The 25,273-nt window shown below is 39.4% G+C and overlaps 1 protein-coding gene across 2 annotated transcripts; it reads right to left on the reverse strand.

Moving 5' to 3' along the window:
* Positions 1-1,936: 1,936 nt before the first annotated feature.
* Positions 1,937-24,945, reverse strand: LOC128243597 (protein unc-93 homolog A-like). Of its 2 annotated transcripts, none has more exons than XM_052961466.1 (7): positions 24,789-24,945; positions 9,972-10,564; positions 9,392-9,561; positions 7,775-8,020; positions 4,550-4,685; positions 3,147-3,278; positions 1,937-2,917 (listed from the first exon to the last, which is right to left on the reverse strand). In XM_052961466.1, exons 2-7 carry the CDS (start codon positions 10,561-10,563, stop codon positions 2,685-2,687), a joined length of 1,509 nt encoding a protein of 502 aa, XP_052817426.1. In that variant the 5' UTR covers position 10,564; positions 24,789-24,945; the 3' UTR covers positions 1,937-2,684. The 2 variants fall into 2 exon arrangements, with proteins under 2 accessions (XP_052817426.1, XP_052817425.1); XM_052961465.1 differs by lacking the exon at positions 24,789-24,945 and adding an exon at positions 15,382-15,522.
* Between the last annotated feature and the right edge of the window lie 328 nt (positions 24,946-25,273).

Raw genomic sequence — 25,273 nt, forward strand, 5'->3', positions numbered from 1 at the left:
AATGTTGATGTCATGACACAACTCGCCAAGTCAACGTAATGTTGATGTCATGACACAACTTGCCAAGTCGACGCAATGTTGATGTCATGACACAACTCGCCAAGTCAACGTAATGTTGATGTCATGACACAACTCGCCAAGTCGACGTAATGTTGATGTCATGACACAACTCGCCACTCGCCAAGTCGACGTAATGTTGATGTCATGGCACATCTCGCCAAGTCGACGTAATGTTGATGTCATGACACGGCTCGCCAAGTCGACGTAATGTTGATGCCATGCCACGGCTCGCCAAGTCGACGTAATGTTGATGCCATGCCACGGCTCGCCAAGTCGACGTAATGTTGATGCCATGCCACGGCTCGCCAAGTCGACGTAATGTTGATGCCATGCCACGGCTCGCCAAGTCGACGTAATGTTGATGCCATGCCACGGCTCGCCAAGTCGACGTAATGTTGATGCCATGCCACGGCTCGCCAAGTCGACGTAATGTTGATGGCATGCCACGGCTCGCCAAGTCGACGTAATGTTGATGGCATGCCACGGCTGGCCAAGTCGACGTAATGTTGATGGCATGCCACGGCTCGCCAAATTGACGTAATGTTGATGGCATGACACAACTCGCCAAGTCGACACAATGTTGATGTCATGACACAACTCGCCAAGTCAACGTAATGTTGATGTCATGACACAACTCGCCAAGTCGACACAATGTTGATGTCATGACACAACTCGCCAAGTCAACGTAATGTTGATGGCATGACACAACTCGCCAAGTCGACACAATGTTGATGTCATGACACAACTCGCCAAGTCAACGTAATGTTGATGTCATGACACAACTCGCCAAGTCGACACAATGTTGATGTCATGACACAACTCGCCAAGTCAACGTAATGTTGATGTCATGACACAACTCGCCAAGTCGACGTAATGTTGATGTCATGACACAACTCGCCACTCGCCAAGTCGACGTAATGTTGATGTCATGGCACATCTCGCCAAGTCGACGTAATGTTGATGTCATGACACGGCTCGCCAAGTCGACGTAATGTTGATGCCATGCCACGGCTCGCCAAGTCGACGTAATGTTGATGCCATGCCACGGCTCGCCAAGTCGACGTAATGTTGATGGCATGCCACGGCTCGCCAAGTCGACGTAATGTTGATGGCATGACACGGCTCGCCAAGTCAACGTAATGTTGATGACATGACACAGCTCGCCAAGTCGACATAATGTTGATGGCATGACACAGCTCGCCAGTCGACATAATGTTGATGGCATGGCACAACTCGCCAGTCGACATAATGTTGATGGAATGGCACAACTCGCCAGTCGACATAATGTTGATGGAATGACAGAACTCGCCAGTCGACATAATGTTGATGGAATGACAGAACTATGTTGAACCCAACGACGTCGATAAAGCGTGTTTTAACCCCACTTGAAAATAAGTCAACATATTTACTACAGAAGCCAACAAGTCGGCATAATTTAAACAACATGTCATTTTATAACTCGTAAAGCCGACATTACACTATCCACCACATAACCAGGATATACAATATCCAAAAACTGTGTTATGATGTGAAAACGATGTTGTTTGTCTCGAGTATTTCTAAAACATATTAGCCACATGCATATTCTATGGTATGTATTACTAGTACATCTGTATTAGCCGACATAGATGTATGTAAATGCTCATATAATAAGTATATAGTGTAAATAATACAATAAACATTGGAAGTGTAGATGTAGACACTGTTTTGTTCCAAATGCGGTCTGCAGTGGAGTTTAAATAATAGAACAGAACAGAACATTTTACCAGAAGGTCATAAACACCAATGTGGACGAATATCGTAGCCAGATATGGTGTTAAGGAAATATGTTATTTACCATTCATTTGGAAGGGTGAATTGATATAGAGAAAGATAATTTAAATATATACATTTATCAAAATGCTTGCATGCAATACAAAATGTTCATAAAAAATTGTTAAAATCACATTTTATCACAAGTTACATTCTATATAAACATGTATGAAAAGAAACAAAATATGTGGCAAGATCACGACCAAGTTCCAATCCATCACCAACTCATCGGAGGTGCGTAGTTATTCATTATAATGTACCTTTGTTGCTAGGGTAACGGTTATAATCTTGATGATAGGTAGTTTCCCGAGAATTAACGTTTATTTATATGCAGTAGTTAAGTTTATTGATCTCGGTTGCACCACATCCTCGCTTGCGGTTACTTGTGGTATAAAATACAGTTTTGGTCACTTTTTTACTTGACCACCGCTATGGTAATGACTATGGGTTAACTGTCCAAAAAGCGTACAAAATTAAATGATGATAAACATGAAAAATGTGATTATAGTGCGTAGTAAAATTGTAAGAATCTAAACTCATTGTGTTTGTGTCATCTTGTCGAGATAACAGACGTCACACGTATATATCAAATGGTAGAAAAACGTGATTAGTAAAGCGACAAGTAAAGTTCGACCACAATATACCAACTTTCGTTTTTACACACCTGTTTTTACTCAAAAAGGCGTGCAGCGCATATATATTGTGGGAAGCGCATTTATGTCTATATGATTATGCATTATAACAGTCCGCCTCCAGCGTCTGCCGGGATTTGCAGCCCCTACTTTTAGAGGGGTGATGTGAGTAGGGGGCCTCTACTTTGTGGGCGTGATGTCGAAGGACTTGCTCTTGGAGCGGCGTTGGAGCACCTCGACCACCCCGTATAGCACCATTCCGACGACGAGGTTGCCAATGCAGAAGTAGAGCTTCACGCTCGTGCACAAGTTAAAGCTGTAGCCAAACGCTATGATGAAACCGACGGACTCCCACAAGCGGTAGTTGGAGAATGCAGCTTCCGGGTTGTCGCTGAACAGCCACCCGTACAAGGCTGTATGGATGGCAGGGAAAAAGGTTGGTTTAATCAACGATGAAATACTTCAAATTACACATCGTTAAACATGTTTTCAATAACCAGATAAAACGTTTACAGATATGATTAAATATGGCTTTACATATACTTCAGATCACCCAATATACTATTTTCTTTCATGCGCTTGATACTACATGTACTTTAAACTAACTTTTATGATTATATCATGCAAACATGTGCGCTTTACCATTAACCTGCGTCTGTATGACGGCGTCCCCGATACCCCACATAGCCGCCAGGATGAAGAACACGTAGAACTGGTCAGGGTTCGGTAACCATAGCAACAACGTGATCTGACACGAAATATGCACCACGAACGCTGAAACAATTAACGTCAAGACACTACGTAACCAGATTGCTTTTCTAAACCTATCTGCTTAATCATTATCATTGGGATGCATTACAGTTTATCTGATCTGTATACATTCTATGGTCCTTGACTTTAATGCATATGTTTGTTATTATTTGCAATAAATATTGGTTTAACCATCAACGCTATTCCTTCAAATACAATTTAAGCTTGCATCACTTGTTATTCTGAAATGGCTACCCGGTAGTAATTTTCACGTCTTTGTAAAGATCTTGGTTAGTCATGCTTCTTTTAATCCCGAGGATTTAAATGACAAAGTGTGATGCATCGTAAGAAGTTGGGACATCAGCTTAGTTGGTCACAAACTTGCCTAACCGGTTGTCAGTGGTTCGAGCCGGCGGCCGGCTGTCAGTGGTTCGAGCCGGCGTCCGACTGTCAGTGGTTCGAGCCGTCGGCCGGCTGTTAGTGGTTCGAGCCGGCGGCCGGCTGTCAGTGGTTCGAGCCGGAGTCTGGCTGTCAGTGGTTCGAGCCGGCGGACGGCTGTCATTGGTTCGAGCCGGCGGCCGGCGGTTCGAGCCGGCAGTCAGTGGCGCGAGACCCATATCAGGCGCATATTTTTTCCATGTTTAATGTTATAATTTGAAACCAATGTTGTATTAACATGAGCTATTACAACAATGGCTCACATGCAGAGACGCTTGGAAGTGAATTAAACTGCTTTCTTGAAAACATATTTCGTGAGGGAGTACCTAAAATGACATGATCTCTTTTTCATAGGTTCTGAATTTTAATGTATTTCAAAACGATTTTCATTAAAGTACTTTTACTTATTTTACTTTTCAAAAGTATTTAAACAATGACAGATCTATAACTAGAATGCTATAATAGCTCATCGTGTCATGGGCATGTTATAATTTCCGTTTCGTTATGTGCATTCAATTTAACTTCATTATGTTATGTTTTAATTATCAAAATAAGGTGAACTTTAGAATACTTTCTCGAAATGATGTTTTAAGTTTCGATCATTTATTTTGACACCAAAAAAGTGACCATATTAATCAACCTAATATTTATTTTACAGTTCCACCAAACTCTTATTTTATTGTTATTTTCATTAACATCCAAGTTTCCAGCTTCATCTCTGAATAGCACCTTCACCGAAATACGTTGACGAATTTGTCTGACCTGGTCGCGTTTCACCATGAGGTCAGCTGCGGATGCTGGTGATAATATTAAACTGTAGAAAGGACGCAGTCTTTCTTATGACGCTTGAGACTCACCGAGAATGAAAAAGGGTATATGACCGACGTACTGCACGAGACGCCCGAACGTAAACGAACAAAACGCGTCGACGACGCCGTAACAAATCATGACGTAACCAACGTTCCAAATACCCACGCTGCAACTGACGTATGACTGAAACGAAAACTGACATGTAACAACTTTTTCTTAATAACAACGGTGGTATGTGTTTTGTTTCAAATCACTAGCGAAATCGCACGGTAACAGGAACAAACGTGATAAATCGTAAACATTCTAAACTACGACATTTATCAATGCACCTTTATCAAGTTCACTTTATTAAATCTCTCAAGCCACTGTATGCGACACCATGAGTAATGCATATACGGAACATTAAAACCCCCGTTTATTTCGATATGCAAATAATGCCCTTTACATCAGTACTAATTAAACGCATTGAGACAATGGAGTCGTGTAAAATAAGATTAATTTTACTTCGTAATACACAAATAACATAAGCTCTGAAGAGCCTTTAGTTAATAGAGACGAACATGATAGTTTTACTCTCAGCTTTATACATGTGATGTAGACAATTAACCCTGGACGAAGCTCCGAACGGGATCAAACCCGATACACTCTGGTCCAGAATCCGATACGCTAAACCCTTGAAGGTGTAGTATGGAACGCATTAGCTGTCTCATTATACTTGTGTACGTACTAACATGTGCATATCTCATTACACTTTGTTTACTTAAGAATAATTAAGATGCATTTTTCATTCCGTGCACACTTGTGTTTTATGTACTGATTATTGTATTACGTACGTTCTCCATTACGTTATGTGCACACTCCATTATGTTTTATGTACTGATTACTGTATTATGTACGTTCTCCCTTCCGTTATGTGCACACTCCATTATGTTTTATGTGCTGATTATTGTATCATGTACGTTCTCCATTACGTTATGGGAACACTCCATTATGTTTTATGCAGTGATTATTGTATTATGTACGTTCTCCCTTCCGTTATGTGCACACTCCATTATGTTTTATATGCTGATTATTGTATTATGTACGTTCTCCATTACGTTATGTGAACACTCCATTATGTTATGTGTACTGATTATTGTATTATGTACGTTCTCCATTACGTTATGTGAACACTCCATTATGTTTTGTGTAGTGATTATCGTACTATGTACGTTCTCCTTTCCGTTATGTGCACACTCCATTATGTTATGTGTACTGATTATTGTATTATGTACGTTCTCCATTACGTTATGTGAACACTCCATTATGTTTTATGTAGTGATTATCGTACTATGTACGTTCTCCTTTCCGTTATGTGCACGCTCCATTATGTTATGTGTACTGATTATTGTATTATGTACGTTCTCTCTTCCGTTATGTAAACACTCCATTATGTTTTATGTACTGATTATTGTATTATGTACGTTCTCCATTACGTTATGTGCACACTCCATTATGTTATGTGTACTGATTATTGTATTATGTACGTTCTCTCTTCCGTTATGTAAACACTCCATTATGTTTTATGTACTGATTATTGTATTATGTACGTTCTCCATTACGTTATGTGAACACTCCATTATGTTATGTGTACTGATTATTGTATTATGTACGTTCTCCATTACGTTATGTGAACACTCCATTATGTTTTATGTAGTGATTATCGTACTATGTACGTTCTCCTTTCCGTTATGTGCACACTCCATTATGTTATGTGTACTGATTATTGTATTATGTACGTTCTCCCTTCCGTTATGTGAACACTCCATTATGTTATGTGTACTGATTATTGTACTATGTACGTTCTCCATTACGTTATGTGAACACTCCATTATGTTATGTGTACTGATTCTTGTATTATGTACGTTCTCCATTACGTTATGTGCACACTCCATTATGTTTCGTGAACTGATTATCGTACTATGTACGTTCTCCCTTCCGTTATGTACACACTCCATTTTGTTATGTGTACTGATTATTGTATTATGTACGTTCTCCCTTCCGTTATGTGCACACTCCATTATGTTTCGTGAACTGATTATCGTACTATGTACGTTCTCCCTTCCGTTATGTGCACACTCCATTATGTTATGTGTACTGATTATTGTATTATGTACGTTCTCTCTTCCGTTATGTAAACACCCCATTATGTTTTATGTACTGATTATTGTATTATGTACGTTCTCCATTACGTTATGTGCACACTCCATTATGTTATGTGTACTGATTATTGTATTATGTACGTTCTCTCTTCCGTTATGTGCACACTCCATTATGTTTTATGTACTGATTATTGTATTATGTACGTTCTCCATTACGTTATGTGAACACTCCATTATGTTATGTGTACTGATTATTGTATTATGTACGTTCTCCATTACGTTATGTGAACACTCCATTATGTTTTATGTAGTGATTATCGTACTATGTACGTTCTCCTTTCCGTTATGTGCACACTCCATTATGTTATGTGTACTGATTATTGTATTATGTACGTTTTCCATTACGTTATGTGAACACTCCATTACGTTATGTGTACACTCCATTATGTTATGTGTACTGATTATTGTATTATGTACGTTCTCCATTACGTTATGTGCACACTCCATTATGTTATGTGTACTGATTATTGTAGTATGTACGTTCTCCATTACGTTATGTGAACACTCCATTACGTTATGTGTACTGATTATTGTACTATGTACGTTCTCCCTTCCGTTATGTGCACACTCCATTATGTTTCGTGAACTGATTATCGTACTATGTACGTTCTCCCTTCCGTTATGTACACACTCCATTTTGTTATGTGTACTGATTATTGTATTATGTACGTTCTCCCTTCCGTTATGTGCACACTCCATTATGTTATGTGTACTGATCATTGTATTATGTACGTTCTCCATTACGTTATGTGAACGTTTCATTATGTTTCGTGAACTGAGTATCGTACTATGTACGTTCTCCATTACGTTATGTGCACACTCCATTGTGTTATGTGTACTGATTATTGTATTATGTACGTTCTCTATTACGTAATGTGCACGTTTCATTTATGTCATGATTTATGTCATGATTACTGGTAAATATGTTCCAAAGTATAAGCTAGTAGGATTATTGACAGGAGCATTTTTTTTCGTTGATAACTTTACTGAATTCAATGCCAGCTTTCAACCATATAGAACAAACATATTAACATTCTAAAATGAGTTTGTATTACATATGATTCTACAAACCCGAGTGAAGTCTCCTGCGATAAATGCCTGCTCAACGCCACTGTATATGGTGAGAGGTATGAGGAGCTTCTGGTAGTGGTTGTTGATGAGATGCCTGAACGTCTCCCAGACGAGGTCGAACGACAGCCGCTTCTGGCCTGGTGCACGTGCGGCCTCCTTGTCCAGCACGATCCGGTCCAGCAGGAGGGTGATAATAAAGAACCCAATGCAGGCGAACCCCACATAGATACCACACACTGTGTACACCTGGAACAGGAAAATGGAAATATGAAGTTTCAATCTGGTTTCTTGAAATTCTTTCGAAAAGGTCTTAATGACATACTTGTTACAATAATTTATAGTAAACTAGAATATATATTAAATTACAATTATAAATGCATTTGATAGCGTTCATACAGGCGCGTAGCTACTTATACGCGAGTACGCGGCTGAATCCACATGATTCTGACAAAAAGATAAAAAACAAAAACAAAAAAAAAACAGCCAAAGTTGCAGTATGGGTACTTCCCTTCATAAACCTTAAACTGTTTCGTTTCCAGTACTAAATAATGCACCTCAGAACGCCCATTCTCACGGTGGAGAACCCACGTGACTTATTCAGGTCAAGTACACGGCAGCAGATGTCAACAAGTTCGATTCAGGTAAGTTTTTTTTAAAGATTACTTTCTTAATACTGGGAGAACTTTTGTGAAATAAAGACCATAAACCCCGCAATAACGAGCACTTTCCACGGTTATAAAGAACTTTCTCTAATATCCTATAGTTTTCCAGAAAATCTTGACCAACTGATTTCTCGGAGCAGTAAATTTAGGCAAAGTACACGGCTCTTGACAAATCTATCACTAAACTTGTTGTAATTCGTAAATAATTATATTATAATCTTATTTTAAGCAAATTTGTATGCATTATATAGGTTTCAGCGCCTATCGTATTATTTCTAATAGATATTTTACAGGTGAAAATGAACAAAAACCAAATTGATAAAGTACACGGACATTTTAGAAATCTCCCAGTATTGAGAAAGTAATCTTTGAAAAACTTACCTGAATCGAACTTGTTGACAGCTGCTGCCGTGTACTTGACCTGAATAAGTCACGTGGGTTCTCCACCGTGAGAATGCACCAGATTGCACCATCGCTTTCAAAATTTTCCGAGGGGGGCATTCCCCCGAACCCAGCACAGTTATGAGTCCACATGAATAGAATGCTAGCTACGCCCCTGTGACATACCAACGAACACGCCAGATCTTACTGAACTTCGGATATTGACTATTTACATTGCTACTCAGTATGAGATTCAGAACCGCGATTTGTTAGATGTACGGAATTACATGTATCTTCAATACAGATAGTATTACTAAAAATGTGCAGCTAATTGTTAAACCTGGTGATTGCGACTTGACCAGAAAAGCCACTTTTGATCTGCTAATACCATATGAACAGTAAAATGAACATTTCCAGTTTGGGGATTAACTCTCTAACTCAGATTCCAATCGTAACAACTCGGCCATCCCCGGCAAGCTTCGAGATAGACCATATCTGTTTGAAACTAGCCGAGGTGTTCCGATTGCTCAGATTCAAGATAAGCGATCATGTGAGTAAGACGACTAGCACGGACCTGTTCTATTGTTGGCTTCTGAAGGTTGGTGTTGTTGATGTAGGCGTCCGAATGCGAGGGACAGTTATTGGGGCCGCAAAGCTCCAGGATTTCCGCAGACACACCGGAGCTGGCGTTTTGACCGCGCTCACTGAACACCAGCGACGAGATAAGGTTTCCCCATATCTGACCTGGTGGCAGGACAACAGAGTGAAGCTTAGAATTCATTACATAAAGTATAAATTATTATTTTAATTGTTATAATTGTTATAATTATATATTCTTCTTCTTCTTCTTCTTCTTCTTCTTCTTCTTCTTCTTCTTCTTATTCTTCTTCTTCTTATCATTTTATTACTATTGTTATCATTATTATTATTATTATTATTATTATTATTATTATTATTATTATTATTATTATTATTATTAATGTTATTGTTATTGTTATTGTTACTATTTTTATTATTATTATTATTATTATTATTATTATTATTATTATTATTATTATTATTATTATTATTATTTATTGGAGCGCATAAATAATACAATCAGATATTTAAGAAGATATTTTTAACTGCATATTGTAATCTAATTGTTCACTAACTAGTTTGGAATATCATGAAAAATATTCCGAAGAATCTGTTAACGATGTCATCATGGGAGGCGCCGGTCATCTTGGCGTACCAGGTGCCCGTCTCTGTCAGGTACGTACACTTGGCGGACCAGAGCGGCGCGGCGCCGATACCCAGTATAATGGCGGCTGGGATGATCGTGCCCCACACCGCGTAGAAGTTGGCTACCATGTACAGGATGTAACAGAGCATGGAGAAGGCTACAGTCCACTTGCAGCCCAGAATATCAATAATGAATGGTGGTAAGAACATACAGGATAGCACTAGAGCGATATAGATGGTGGCCAATCCCCATGTCCCCAGCCCCTCCTCTCTGTTCAAGCTACTCTGTAAGTTCGCCAGAGACTGGAAGGACGTGAACAGGAACAAGAAACCGAAGCTCACAACAAGCAAGTTTTTGATTATCTGTAATCTTGTCATAGGATATTCTTGCTTTCGTTTGTCATCATTGCTTGTTTCGTCATAGGGTGGCGGGGAATCACTGATTTTTGCCTTTGGTTTCTCATCGGTACCAAAGGCGAGTGCCTCCTTGCTGGGTTCGATGTCAGCACCGGGATTGTCCATCCTGAAACAGCCAATGTACGGAATAACAGGTTGTCAAAGTATATTGTAGCGTGTAAGCAGACGGTGTATGGAATGACAGGTTGTCAGGGTATATGTCCGGAATGACAGGCTGTCATAGGCTATGGTAACATGAACGCAGACGGTGTATGGAATGACAGGTTGTCAGACTATATCGTAGAATGAACGCAGACGGTGTATGGAATGACAGATTGTCAGAGTATTAAGAAGTGTGTGTAAGCAGACAGTATGCGGAATGCCTGGTTATCAGAGTTTATAGTAGCATGAACGCAGACGCAGTATGGAATGACAGGTTGTCCGACTATAAAGTAGCATGAACGCAGACGGTGTACGAAATGACAGGTTGTCAGGGTATATCATAGCATGAACGCAGACGGTGTGTAGAATGGCAGGTTGTCAGGGTATATTTTAGCATGAGCGCAGACGGTGAATGGAATGGCTGGTTGTCAGGGTATATCATAGCATGAACGCAGACAGTGTACGAAATGACAGGTTGTCAAGGTATATCATAGCATGAACGCAGACGGTGTACGAAATGACAGGTTGTCAGGGTATTTAGTAGCATGAACGCAGACGGTGTACGAAATGACAGGTTGTCGGGGCATATCGTTACATGAACGCAAACGGTGAATGGAATGGCAGGTTGTCAAGGTATATAGTAGCATGAACGCAGACGGTGAATGGAATGACAGGTTGTCAGGGTATATCGTAGCATGAACGCAGACGGTGTATGAAATGACAGGTTGTCAGGGTATATCATAGCATGAACGCAGACGGTGTGTGGAATGGCAGGTTGTAATAGTATATAGTATAATGGACGCAGACGGTGAATTGAATGAAAGGTTGTCAGAGAATTTAGTAGCATGAACGCAGACGGTGTACGAAATGACAGGTTGTCAGACTACATATAGTAGCATGAAAGCAGACGGTGTATGGAATGGCAGGTTGTCAGAGAATATCGTAACGTGAACGCAGACGGAGTACGAAATGACAGGTTGTCAGACTACATATAATAGCATGAACGCAGACGGTGTATGGAACGACAGGTTGTCAGACTATATCGTAGCATTAACGCAGACGGTGTAAGAAAATACAGGTTGTCAGACTATAGTGTAGCTTGAACGCAGACGGTGTATGGAATTACAAGTCGAGTATATAAGTAGCGCGGAGGCAGACAGCATACGGAGTGACAGGTTTTCAGAGTACATCGTAGACGCGCGTGAAGGACGCAAACGGTGTATAGAATGACAGGCTGTCATAGTATACCGTTGCATGAAAGCAGACGGTGTATGGAATGACAGATTTTCAGAGTACATCGTAGCAAGAACGCAGACGGTATATAACATTACAGGCTATTATAGTATATCGTTGCATGAAAGCCAACAGTTTACGGAATGACAAGCTGTCAGAATAAATCGCTGCATGAAAGCCAACAGTCTACGGAATGACAGGCTGTCAGAGAATATCGCTTCATGAAAGCCAACAGTCTACGGAATGACAGGCTGTCAGAGAATATCGCTACATGAAAGCCAACAGTCTACGGAATGATAGGCTGTCAGAGAATATCGCTACATGAAAACCAACAGTGTACGGAATGACAGGCTGTCAAAGATTATCGCTGCATGAAAGCCAACATTCTACGGAATGACAGGCTGTCAGAGAATATCGCTGCATGAAAGCCAACAGTCTACGGAATGACAGGCTGTCAGAGAATATCGCTACATGAAAGCCAACAGTCTACGGAATGACAGGCTGTCAGAGAATATCGCTACATGAATGCCAACAGTCTGCGGAATGACAGGCTGTCAAAGAATATCGCTACATGAAAGCCAACAGTGTACGGAATGACAGTCTGACTATCGCTGCATGAAAGCCAACAGTCTACGGAATGACAGGCTGTCAGAGAATATCGCTACATGAAAGCCAACAGTTTACGGAATGACAGGCTGTCAGAGAATATCGCTGCATGAAAGCCAACAGTGTACGGAATGACAGTCTGACTATCGCTGCATGAAAGCCAACAGTCTACGGAATGACAGGCTGTCAGAGAATATCGCTACATGAAAGCCAACAGTTTACGGAATGACAGGCTGTCAGAGTAAATCGCTGCATGAAAGCCAACATAGTACGGAATGACAGGCTGTCAGAGTATATCGCTACATGAAAGCCAACAGTTTACGGAATGACAGGCTGTCAGAGTAAATCGCTGCATGAAAGCCAACATAGTACGGAATGACAGGCTGTCAGAGAATATCGCTACATGAAAACCAACATGAAAGCCAACAGTCTACGGAATGACAGGCTATCAGAGTAAATCGCTACATGAAAGCCAACAGTTTACGAAATGACAGGCTGTCAGAGTAAATCGCTGCATGAAAGCCAACAGTTTACGCAATGATAGTCTGTCAGAGAATATCGTTGCATGAAAGCCAACAGTCTACGGAATGACAGGCTGTCAGAGAATATCGCTGCATGAAAGCCAACAGTCTACGGAATGACAGGCTGTCAGAGAATATCGTTGCATGAAAGCCAACAGTCTACGGAATGACAGGCTGTCAGAGTAAATCGCTGCATGAAAGCCAACAGTCTACGGAATGACAGGCTGTCAGAGAATATCGTTGCATGAAAGCCAACAGTCTACGGAATGATAGGCTGTCAGAGTAAATCGTTGCATGAAAGCCAACAGTCTACGGAATGACAGGCTATCAGAGTAAATCGCTGCATGAAAGCCAACAGTCTACGGAATGACAGGCTATCAGAGTAAATCGCTACATGAAAGCCAACAGTTTACGAAATGACAGGCTGTCAGAGTAAATCGCTGCATGAAAGCCAACAGTTTACGGAATGATAGTCTGTCAGCGAATATCGTTGCATGAAAGCCAACAGTCTACGGAATGACAGGCTGTCAGAAAATATTGCTACATGAAAGCCAACATAGTACGGAATGACATGCTGTCAGAGAATATCGCTACATGAAAACCAACAGTGTACGGAATGACAAGCTGTCAGAGAATATCGCTGCATGAAAGCCAACAGTCTACGGAATGACAAGCTGTCAGAGAATATCGCTACATGAAAACCAACAGTGTACGGAATGACAAGCTGTCAGAGAATATCGCTGCATGAAAGCCAACAGTCTACGGAATGACAGGCTGTCAGAGAATATCGCTACATGAAAACCAACAGTGTACGGAATGACAAGCTGTCAGAGAATATCGCTGCATGAAAGCCAACAGTCTACGGAATGACAGGCTGTCAGAGAATATCGCTACATGAAAACCAACAGTGTACGGAATGACAAGCTGTCAGAGAATATCGCTGCATGAAAGCCAACATAGTACGGAATGACATGCTGTCAGAGAATATCGCTACATGAAAACCAACAGTGTACGGAATGACAAGCTGTCAGAGAATATCGTTGCATGAAAGCCAACAGTCTACGGAATGACAGAGAGAATATCGCTACATGAAAACCAACAGTGTACGGAATGACAAGCTGTCAGAGAATATCGCTGCATGAAAGCCAACAGTCTACGGAATGACAAGCTGTCAGAGAATATCGCTACATGAAAACCAACAGTGTACGGAATGACAAGCTGTCAGAGAATATCGCTGCATGAAAGCCAACGGCTAACGGAATGACAGGCTGTCAGAGAATATCGCTGCATGAAAGCCAACAGTCTACGTAATGACAAGCTGTCAGAGAATATCGCTACATGAAAGCCAACAGTTTACGGAATGACAGGCTGTCAGCCAACAGTCTACGGAATGACAGGCTGTCAGAGAATATCGCTGCATGAAAGCCAACAGTCTACGGAATGACAGGCTGTCAGAGAAAATCTCTGCATGAAAGCCAACAGTCTACGGAATGACAGGCTGGAAGAGAATATCGTTGCATGAAAGCTAACAGTCTACGGACTGACAGGCTGTCAGAGAATATCGCTACATGAAAGCCAACAGTCTACGGAATGACAGATTGTCAGACACAACAGTCTACGGAATGACAGGATGTCAGAGAATATCGCTACATGGAAGCCAACAGTCTACGGAATGACAGTCTGACTATCGCTGCATTAAAGCCAACATACTACGGAATGACAGGCTGTCAGAGTAAATCGCTGCATGAAAGCAGCCGGTTTAAGGAATCACAGGTTGTCAGAATGTGTTTGCAGCTTGAATGCTGTCCGTGCATGTGACACAGTACTAGGTACAAGGATTGTGTGTCGTGTGTATTCTTTTGTGGTCATTACGCGCTAATAATGTTTCACCATCTTCATATGTTCCATTACTTTCCATAGTATACATACTGTCAACAGTCACTTCAAAGATACCAATTACTTGCTCTCCGATGACCTTTTATGCACTTTCTGTCAACGATCACTTCAAACATACCATTTCTTACTGTCAGATGGTATTTCAAGTATAGTCTATCAAGATCCATAAGCCTACTCTACCAGAACTGCCCCTGTCACATAACTTGATTCCATTGTGCATGCAAAATATATATCAACTTAAATGATGCAATCATGTTATCGGAACCTAAAGCTATATAATCTTAAGTGAAAATCAAATATTCTATTATTCTGTTTCTTTACTTTTCTTGGCCTATATATTTTTAGATAATTCGTTTGTGACTGTGATAATGGAAACACACAGCATACACATACGATCCGATAGATAAACTACTAGTATAAGTTTTGAACGAGTTGACAAGCTATATAGCATACACACATAAGCTCTGTTTAAGGCTTTTTAATTTTGATAAACCGACTATTACTACATGCATAATTAGTTAATTACCTTTCTGCATTATTCATAAACCGTCATGCAATTTGATTGCAATGTCTTTGCCACATTATTTGCATAGCCTTCCACAAAATCACCTCAAATAAAACTGGCGTTGAAAAGAAAATCCCCATGCTTTGATATAATCATGATAATTATAAACAACATTCATATCGCGCCTTCGGTTAACCAACATCCTACTTTCGGTAAACTTTTTTTTCTTTGAAAGGTTTTTAGTGATTTGCATTCGATCATTTAACGAGAGCACCAAGTTTTGTGATAGGTGGTTATACGCTAAGCCAAATTTAGAATGCGGAACATGTCAATACAGTTTTTGCCAAAATTGTGAAGATCTGTCAAAAGCTTCCAAAGTTATTGATAGGACAAGACCGATTTAACGTAATATCAATGATAATGGCAATAAGTCTCTAGTGACTGAAGCAATATGACTGGTAAACAAACATTGACAAGAAATTTATCCAATACACGTTCAAAGATTTGTTTGTCATAGTTGCAACATATACATACACACTCGTCTTTAAATTCGTTGTTTAAAAATACCAATCTTTAAAATGATCTGTGAATCATTACACAAAACATAGTTCTTAAATAATGCATTATTTTCATAAATTTATAACATCATATATTTTCTGACCGGTTTACAAATTTGGTGATGATTGGACAAAGGCTTTTAGAGTTAATGAACGGACAAGATTATTTTTAGGTAATATCATTAATTATCATTCGATAACTCCGGAGTGCCTTAAGCGATATGGCTGGATAACGAACTTGTCCAAGATAACTATAATGCCCATACAAATGTTGTCCAAAGTTGGTGATGATTTGACAAAGGCTTCCGAGTTATTGATCGAACATCATGCTGGACGCTGCCCAATATGCTCGCCCACCTGTATTGGGCAGGTGGAACTATAATACGTCCCGTTCTTTTGTACGGGAATATAAAGGTGAGACTACCCACAATACGATATACTCGAACTCAAATAGCTCACGTATTGAAAAGAGTCCAATAAAAATCACAGATATAGAATGTATGACGTTTACCGAATGCTTGAAAGATAATCGTCTGAAACAAAATTATTAGCATGGTTAATGCACGATCACACTACAATGACCCTGGCTGGTTGGTCGGCTATATAGCTCATTACGTCTGCCAACATCGATCGGCGGATTCGTAGTCTTGTGGTATCACAGGGTTCGAAGACTCTATAAACCGCCTAACCATTAAGAACTATTAACCGTCTATCGGGAGGGACGTTAATCAAGTGAGGTCTGGTGGGACAGTTGCTCTTACTAGGGTCACATTATGTTAAAGATGCACTCTTACTCCCAAATAAGATTTACCACAATTAATAATATTGTTTTAATATTCCAAAAAGGATGAATAACTGTCGAAAACAATAGTTCTTATGAAGGATGCCGAGTTTAAATTGAAAGGAATGAGCATAAAACACGGTATTTTTACCTTATGAGACTAAAGAAGACCACAGTAATTTTTTTAGCATTCAGCAATCATTTAATAATTTTACGCTTTCTGCTATTTAATACACGGTTAAAATATTGTTATCAGTAATTAATATGTTCCATAAATGTAATATTTAGTATGTAGTTAAAAGGTTTATCAGTCGAAATAGATGTTTGTTATACATGTTGAAATAGAGTGCCAATACGCATTATGACCCTCAGCCTATAACGGCTTAAACTCTCTCTAGAGTCGATGCACTGGCGTCATATAATAAACGTAACGCCATTGGCTGTATTATGGCATGGAGGCCGACCGGGCTCCATGTAAGTCACTTGCATCCTGCAACCATTCATTTCCAAGAAAGACTATGAACTTTGATGAGTGGACAATATAATGACGCTGATGGTTGGCACGGCAACCATTTTTAGTTCTAACTAACCGTCTTACATTAAAAAAAATGTTCAACCTTCAACGACTTGAGTTGATAATGTATGTAAATAACTGGCCCAACATCTCACTTATGATGATAAAATACTTATAACTTTAACTTATTAACTTATAATAGCAGGCACACAAGAAATTGTCTAGAACCTCCCCATGCACTCAAGGCACAAGCACGACAAATAACATTGACCGGAATGGGTCATAGTTTTTTATTACTAGTGACAATGGTGTTAATATGTGTGCCTGACCGTTAATTCAAGGCGCCAACCTGACAAATAACATCGACCGGAATGGGTCATAGTTTTTTATTACTAGTGACAATGGTGATTATATGTGTGCCTTACCGTTCATTCAAGGCGCCAGCCTGACAAATAACATCGACCGGAATGGGTCATAGTTTTTTTATTACTAGTGAAAATGGTGTTTATATGTCTGCCTTACCGTTCATTCAAGGCGCCAGCCTGGCAAATAACATCGACCGGAATGGGTCATAGTTTTTTATTACTAGTGACAATGGTGTTTATATGTGTGCCTTACCGTTCATTTAAGGCGCCAGCCTGACAAATAACATTGACCGGAATGGGTCATAGTCTTGTATTACTAGTGACAGTGGTGTTTATATGTGTGCCTTACCGTTCATTCAAGGCGCCAGCCTGACAAATAACATTGACCGGAATGGGTCATAGTTTTGTATTACTAGTGACAATGGTGTTTATATGTGTGCCTTACCGTTCATTCAAGGCGCCAGCACGACAAATAACATTGACCGGAATGGGTCAAAGTTTTGTATTACTAGTGACAATGGTGTTTATATGTATGCCTTACCGTTCATTCAAGGCGCCAGCCTGACAAATAACATCGACCGGAATGGGTCATAGTTTTTTATTACTAGTGACAATGGTGTTTATATGTGTGCCTTACCGTTCATTCAAGGCACCAGCCTGACAAATAACATTGACCGGAATGGGTCATAGTTTTGAATCACTAGGGACAATGGTGTTTATATGTGTGCCTTACCGTTCATTCAAGGCGCCAGCACGAAAAATAACATTCACCGGAAAGGGTCATAGTTTTGTATTACTAGTGACAATGGTGTTTATATGTGTGCCTTACCGTTCATTCAAGGTGCCAGCGCGACAAATAACATTGACCGGAATGGGTCATAGTTTTGTATTACTAGTGACAATGGTGTTTATATGTGTGTCTTACCGTTCATTCAAGGCGCCAGCCTGACAAATAACATTGACCGGAATGGGTCATAGTTTTGTATTACTAGTGACAGTGGTGTTTATATGCGTGTCTTACCGTTCATTCAAGGCGCCAGCCTGACAAATAATATTGACCGGAAAGGGTCATAGTTTTGTATTACTAGTGACAGTGGTGTTTATATGTGTGCCTTACCGTTCATTCAAGGCGCCAGCCTGACAAATAACATTGACCGGAATGGGTCATAGTTTTGTATTACTAGTGACAATGGTGTTTATATGTGTGCCTTACCGTTCATTCAAGGCGCCAGCCTGACAAATAACATTGACCGGAATAGGTCATAGTTTTGTATTACTAGTGACAATGGTGTTTATATGTGTGCCTTACCGTTCATTCAAGGCGCCAGCACGACAAATAACATTGACCGGAAAGGGTCATAGTTTTGTATTACTAGTGACAATGGTGTTTATATGTGTGCCTTACCGTTCATTCAAGGCGCCAGCACGACAAATAACATTGACCGGAATGGGTCATAGTTTTGTATTACTAGTGACAATGGTGTTTTATGTGTGCATTACCGTTCATTCAAGGCGCCAGTCTGACAAATAGGATTGACCGGAATGGGTCATATATATATATATGTGCCTTTCCATTCATTAAAAACACCAGCTTGATAAACAACATTGACCGGAATGGGTCATATATATTTGCCTTCCCGTTCATTAAAGTTACCAACCTGACAAATAGGATTGACCGGAATATGTCATATATATATGTGCCTTCCCATTCATTAAAAGCACCAGCCTGACAGATAGGATTGACCGGAATAGGTCATTTATATATGTGCCTTCCCATTCATTAAAAGCACCATCATGACAAATAGGATTGACCGGAATAGGTGATATATATGTGCCTTCCCATTCATTGAAGTAACCAGCTTGATAAACAACATTGACCGGAATGGGTCATATATATTTGCCTTCCCATTCATTAAAGTTACCAACCTGACAAATAGGATTGACCGGAATATGTCATATATATATATGTGCCTTCCCATTCATTAAAAGCACCAGCCTGACAAATAGGATTGACCGGAATAGGTCATTTCTATATGTGCCTTCCCATTCATTAAAAGCACCATCATGACAAATAGGATTGACCGGAATAGGTGATATATATGTGCCTTCCCATTCATTGAAGTAACCAGCTTGATAAACAACATTGACCGGAATAGGTCATATATACGTGCCTTCCCATTCATTGAAGTAACCAGCTTGATAAACAACATTGACCGGAATAGGTCATATATATGTGCCTTCCCATTCATTAAAGTTACCAGCCTGACAAATAACATTGAACGGAATGGGTCATATATATGAGCCTTCCCATTCATTAAAGTTACCAGCCTGACAAATAACATTGACCGGAAAAGGTCATATATATGTGCCTTCCCATTCAATAAAGATACCAGCCTGACAAATAACATTGACCGGAATAGGGCATATATATGTGCCTTCCCGTTCATTAAAGTTACCAGCTTGATAAACAACATTGACCGGAATAGGTCATATATACGTGCCTTCCCATTCATTAAAGTTACCAGCCTGACAAATAACATTGGACGGAATGGGTCATACATATGTGCCTTCCCATTCATTAAAGTTACCAGCCTGACGAATAACATTGACCGGAATAGGTCATGTATATATGCCTTCCCATTCATTAAAGTTACCAGCCTGACAAAAAGGATTGCCCGGAATAGGTCATATATATGTGCCTTCCTATTCATTGAAGTAACCAGCTTGATAAACAACATTGACCGGAATAGGTCATATATATGTGCCTTCCCATTCATTAAAGTTACCAGCCTGACAAATAACATTGAACGGAATGGTTCATACATATATGCCTTCCCATTCATTAAAGTTACCAGCCTGACAAATAACATTGAACGGAATGGTTCATACATATGTGCCTTCCCATTCATTAAAGTTACCAGCCTGACAAATAACATTGAACGGAATGGTTCATACATATGTGCCTTCCCATTCATTAAAGTTACCAGCTTGACAAATAACATTGAACGGAATAGGTCATATATATGTGCCTTCCCATTCATTAAAGTTTCCAGCCTGACAAATAACATTGAACGGAATGGTTCATACATATGTGCCTTCCCATTCATTAAAGTTACCAGCCTGACAAATAACATTGACCGGAATGGGTCATAGTTTTGTATTACTAGTGACAATGGTGTTTATATGTGTGCCTTACCGTTCATTCAAGGCGCCAGCACGACAAATAACATTGACCGGAATGGGTCATTTTTTTGTATTACTAGTGACAATGGTGTTTTATGTGTGCATTACCGTTCATTCAAGGCGCCAGTCTGACAAATAGGATTGACCGGAATGGGTTATATATATATATGTGCCTTCCCATTCATTAAAGTTACCAGCTTGACAAATAACATTGAACGGAATAGGTCATATATATGTGCCTACTCATTCATTAAAGATACCAGCCTGACAAATAACATTGGACGGAATGGGTCATATATATGTGCCTTCCCATTCATTAAAGTTAACAGTCTGACAAATATCATTGGACAGAATGGGTCATACATATGTGCCTTCCCATTCATTAAAGTTACCAGCCTGACAAATAACATTGAACGGAATGGTTCATACATATGTGCCTTCCCATTCATTAAAGTTACCAGCCTGACAAATAACATTGAACGGAATGGTTCATACATATGTGCCTTCCCATTCATTAAAGTTACCAGCTTGACAAATAACATTGAACGGAATAGGTCATATATATGTGCCTTCCCATTCATTAAAGTTTCCAGCCTGACAAATAACATTGAACGGAATGGTTCATACATATGTGCCTTCCCATTCATTAAAGTTACCAGCCTGACAAATAACATTGAACGGAATGGTTCATACATATGTGCCTTCCCATTCATTAAAGTTACCAGCTTGACAAATAACATTGAACGGAATGGGTCATATATATGTGCCTTCCCATTCATTAAAGTTACCAGCCTGACAAATAACATTGAACGAAATGGGTCATATATATGTGCCTTCCCATTCATTAAAGTTACCAGCCTGACAAATAACATTGAACGGAATAGGTCATATATATGTGCCTACTCATTCATTAAAGATACCAGCCTGACAAATAACCTTGACCGGAATGGGTCATATATATGTGCCTTCCCATTCATTAAAGATACCAGCATGACAAATAACATTGACCGGAATGGGTCATATATATGTGCCTTCCCATTCATTAAAGATACCAGCATGACAAATAACATTGACCGGAATGGGTCATATATATGTACCTTCTCATTCATTAAAGATACCAGCCTGACAAATAACATTGAACGGAATAGGTCATATATATGTGCCTACTCATTCATTAAAGATACCAGCCTGACAAATAACCTTGACCGGAATGGGTCATATATATGTGCCTTCCCATTCATTAAAGATACCAGCATGATAAACAACATTGACCGGAATAGGTCATATATATGTGCCTTCCCATTCATTAAAGTTACCAGCTTGACAAATAACATTGAACGAAATGGGTCATATATATATATGTGCCTTCCCATTCATTAAAGTTACCAGCCTGACAAATAACATTGACCGGAATAGGTCATATATATGTACCTTCCCATTCATTAAAGTTACCAGCTTGACAAATAACATTGAACGGAATAGGTCATATATATGTGCCTACTCATTCATTTAAGATACCAGCCTGACAAATAACATTGAACGGAATGGGTCATAGTTTTGTACTACACACTGTTGTTTGTACATGTGCAATTGTTAAGAGTGCATATGAAGAAGCTCGGACCTTGTAATGCCAGAGATGGTTTTTAATACAGTTAAACACTCAAACGACGACTAGTTTTGTCCGTACGGCAACGAACGAGCATAAGGCCATTTATACATCTGAAAGTGTAACCATAAACATGGTCGCGGTTTAAAGAACTTTTTGAGTGAACATTTTGTTTATTCCTACCTCGACATGGCTGCTTACAAGTCCGGCACACAATGAGGAATTAAGTTAATCTCAGTCTAATTCATATCTAGAAACCACTGCTCTTTTGTTTAGTTACTACATCACATATATACACTCCTTCCAATGTATGCAAGATCATGGTCATGATATACATGTTTACCGGGTACTATTCGTGTCTATGTGAGGTTATGTATTACTCCTCCGTTCGTGCGTTTGTAGGCTTAATCGTGTCGTTCATAATTGAATGGAAGACAACGGCGTCAAATAAGGCTTTTGAAGTACTTCTGGTGGAGAAGCAGAGAGGGAATGACAGGCAGGAGTGAGAGTGAGAGAGGGGGGGGGGGGCAGGGGAGAGAAGGGCAGGGAGAGAGAGAGACAAGGTGGGATGGAGGCAGGCAGGAGAGAGAGGGAGAGAGAGAGGGGGGCAGGCGAGAGAGAGGGAGGGGGGCAGGGGAGAGAGAGGGGGGCAGGAAGAGAGAGAAGACGAGAGAGAGAGAGAGAGAGAGAGAGAGAGAGAGAGAGAGAGAGAGAGAGAGAGAGAGAGAGAGAGAGAGAGAGAGAGAATTTTGTCGGTTGCTATTTGGTGTTTGATAATATAAGTAAGAAAGGAAGCTGTATTTGAACATAGTTTAAAAATATTTGTCAAAATTAAATATGTAAGTGAGTCTCTTTAAGGGCCGGTAGCGATGCAAAAGTGGGTGGGGAAGGTCAAAAACTAAAACGTTTTAAAAATACATGTTTAAATAAGTTTTGAGGAACAATCTTTTTTGAGGGTGAAACTCTTATTCTTGGCCACATGTTTCGGGTAGGCCTGGAGTTCAACATTTTTTACAAAAGAAGATTTTAACAGATTTAGGACCAAAAAGCATTCACATTATTACGGAAAAGTTTGTCAACATTAGTACTTCGTTTTATGTCAAAATGCCCCAGACTACTTCAACAATGTCTTGAGAGATCGTGATGACGTCTTGTCAAATAAGAAAGTTATTCAGAATTATAATGAATATTCGCGGACGAAATTCATTTCCGGGTTACAAAAATGCATATACCTTTTTAAAAATAGCTGCAATCAAAACCTCAAAACTATATACAAGTTGATTATTTAAAACATTTAAAATTTTGGTCCCTCAATCAACTTTTGCAACGCTGCAGGCCCTTAAATACATAACAGAAAGAACTGTATATATATATATATATATATATATATATATATATATATATATATATATATATATATATATATATATATATATATATATATATATATATATATATATATATAGACGTTCAAGTACATATCTTGTGATTAGGGACTTTGAAATTCATCGAATAATTAATATTGACAGTTCTGGTATAAGTGATTTTTCAAAATTAACAGAACATAACAAAACATTTTAATACGTAATTTTTGTATGCACATGTATATTTGCTTAACATAAATGTTTCAGATCTGTTTAGTTTATAAGTTTATATATAATAGGCCTAGTATAAGGTTATAATAACTTCACATATGAAATTTGTCCTCTCTTTTATTTGAACCACATATTTTACAATGACGTATGTTCGGTTCTATTTCTATCATATCTACCAGTAGGAAGTCTTAACTGATGAGAATATATACGAAATTTTGTTATCGCAAATTAAGATGCCTTGACCCAATATTGTTTTTAAAAGATTAAATTTCACATGAAGTATATACAGGTTAAAACTCTATTTAAATTAACATTTTCTTGCCATTGTAGTTGCAACATATATACATACATACTAGTCTTTAAATTCGTTGTTTAAAAAAAACAATAGGCCGCTAACTTCACGCCGCTAGGCCGCTAACTTCACGCCGCTAGGCCGCTAACTTCACGCCGCTAGGCCGCTAGGCCGCTAACTTCACGCCGCTAGGCCTCTAGGCCGCCAGGCCGCCAACTTCACGCCGCTAGGCCGCTAGGCCGCTAGGCCGCCAACTTCACGCCGCTAGGCCGCTAGGCCGCTAACTTCACGCCGCTAGGCCGCTAGGCCGCTAACTTCACGCCGCTAGGCCGCTAACTTCACGCCGCTAGGCCGCTAACTTCACGCCGCTATGCCGCTAGGCCGCTAACTTCACGTACATATCATTTTCATAAATTTATAACATCATGTAAATAAAAAAATATTTTCTGACTGATTTACAAAGTAAATAGGCAATGCATTAATTTGTTAAACATGTGCATTGTCTAAACTATATATATTGTACGAACTGTCCTACCTGACTGAAGTCGATAATTTCCAAACGTTTCCGTTTACCAAGCATGTACGTAATAAACGTCTATGAACGTAATTCAATTATTACGTTCGTAATCTTATAAAACTGGAAACCGTGAAACCAAAACCCAGTGCATGTATGTATGGTAAGGGAATTTCTAATTATGACTGAGTAGTTTCTCGCTTCAGTAAACATCTCAGGTAAACGACAGTGTTTACTTTTATAAATGAATTGTCAATTCAATTCCCATTTTCTTCACATAACGATGTACAGTGACAGCTATATATATGCCCTCCACCGGCTAACATGCTGTAGTTTACAAATTTACTGGTCCCAATTTCTCGAAACAGCCTAAATCTTTTTTAACAGGATTAAACTAACCTCACAATTTTGTTAAAGTATAATTTGTGTAATATTTACATTTTTTTATTATTAATTTTATTTTTAACGACTTTATGATAATCACAATTAACTTTTTTTTTATTCAC

The sequence above is a fragment of the Mya arenaria genome, chromosome 8 (assembly GCF_026914265.1).
Source record: "Mya arenaria isolate MELC-2E11 chromosome 8, ASM2691426v1".
Classification (NCBI taxonomy): Eukaryota; Metazoa; Mollusca; class Bivalvia; order Myida; family Myidae; genus Mya; species Mya arenaria.

What these genes read in the sequence shown, in the direction of transcription:
- LOC128243597 (XM_052961465.1), bottom strand. An exon ending in TATACCCTTTTTCATTCTCG is followed by an intron (nt 3,279 to 4,549) that starts GTGAGTCTCAAG and finishes TAATTGTTTCAG; the next exon opens with CGTTCGTGGTGCATATTTCG. An exon ending in CATACAGACGCAGGTTAATG is followed by an intron (nt 2,918 to 3,146) that starts GTAAAGCGCACA and finishes CCATCCATACAG; the next exon opens with CCTTGTACGGGTGGCTGTTC.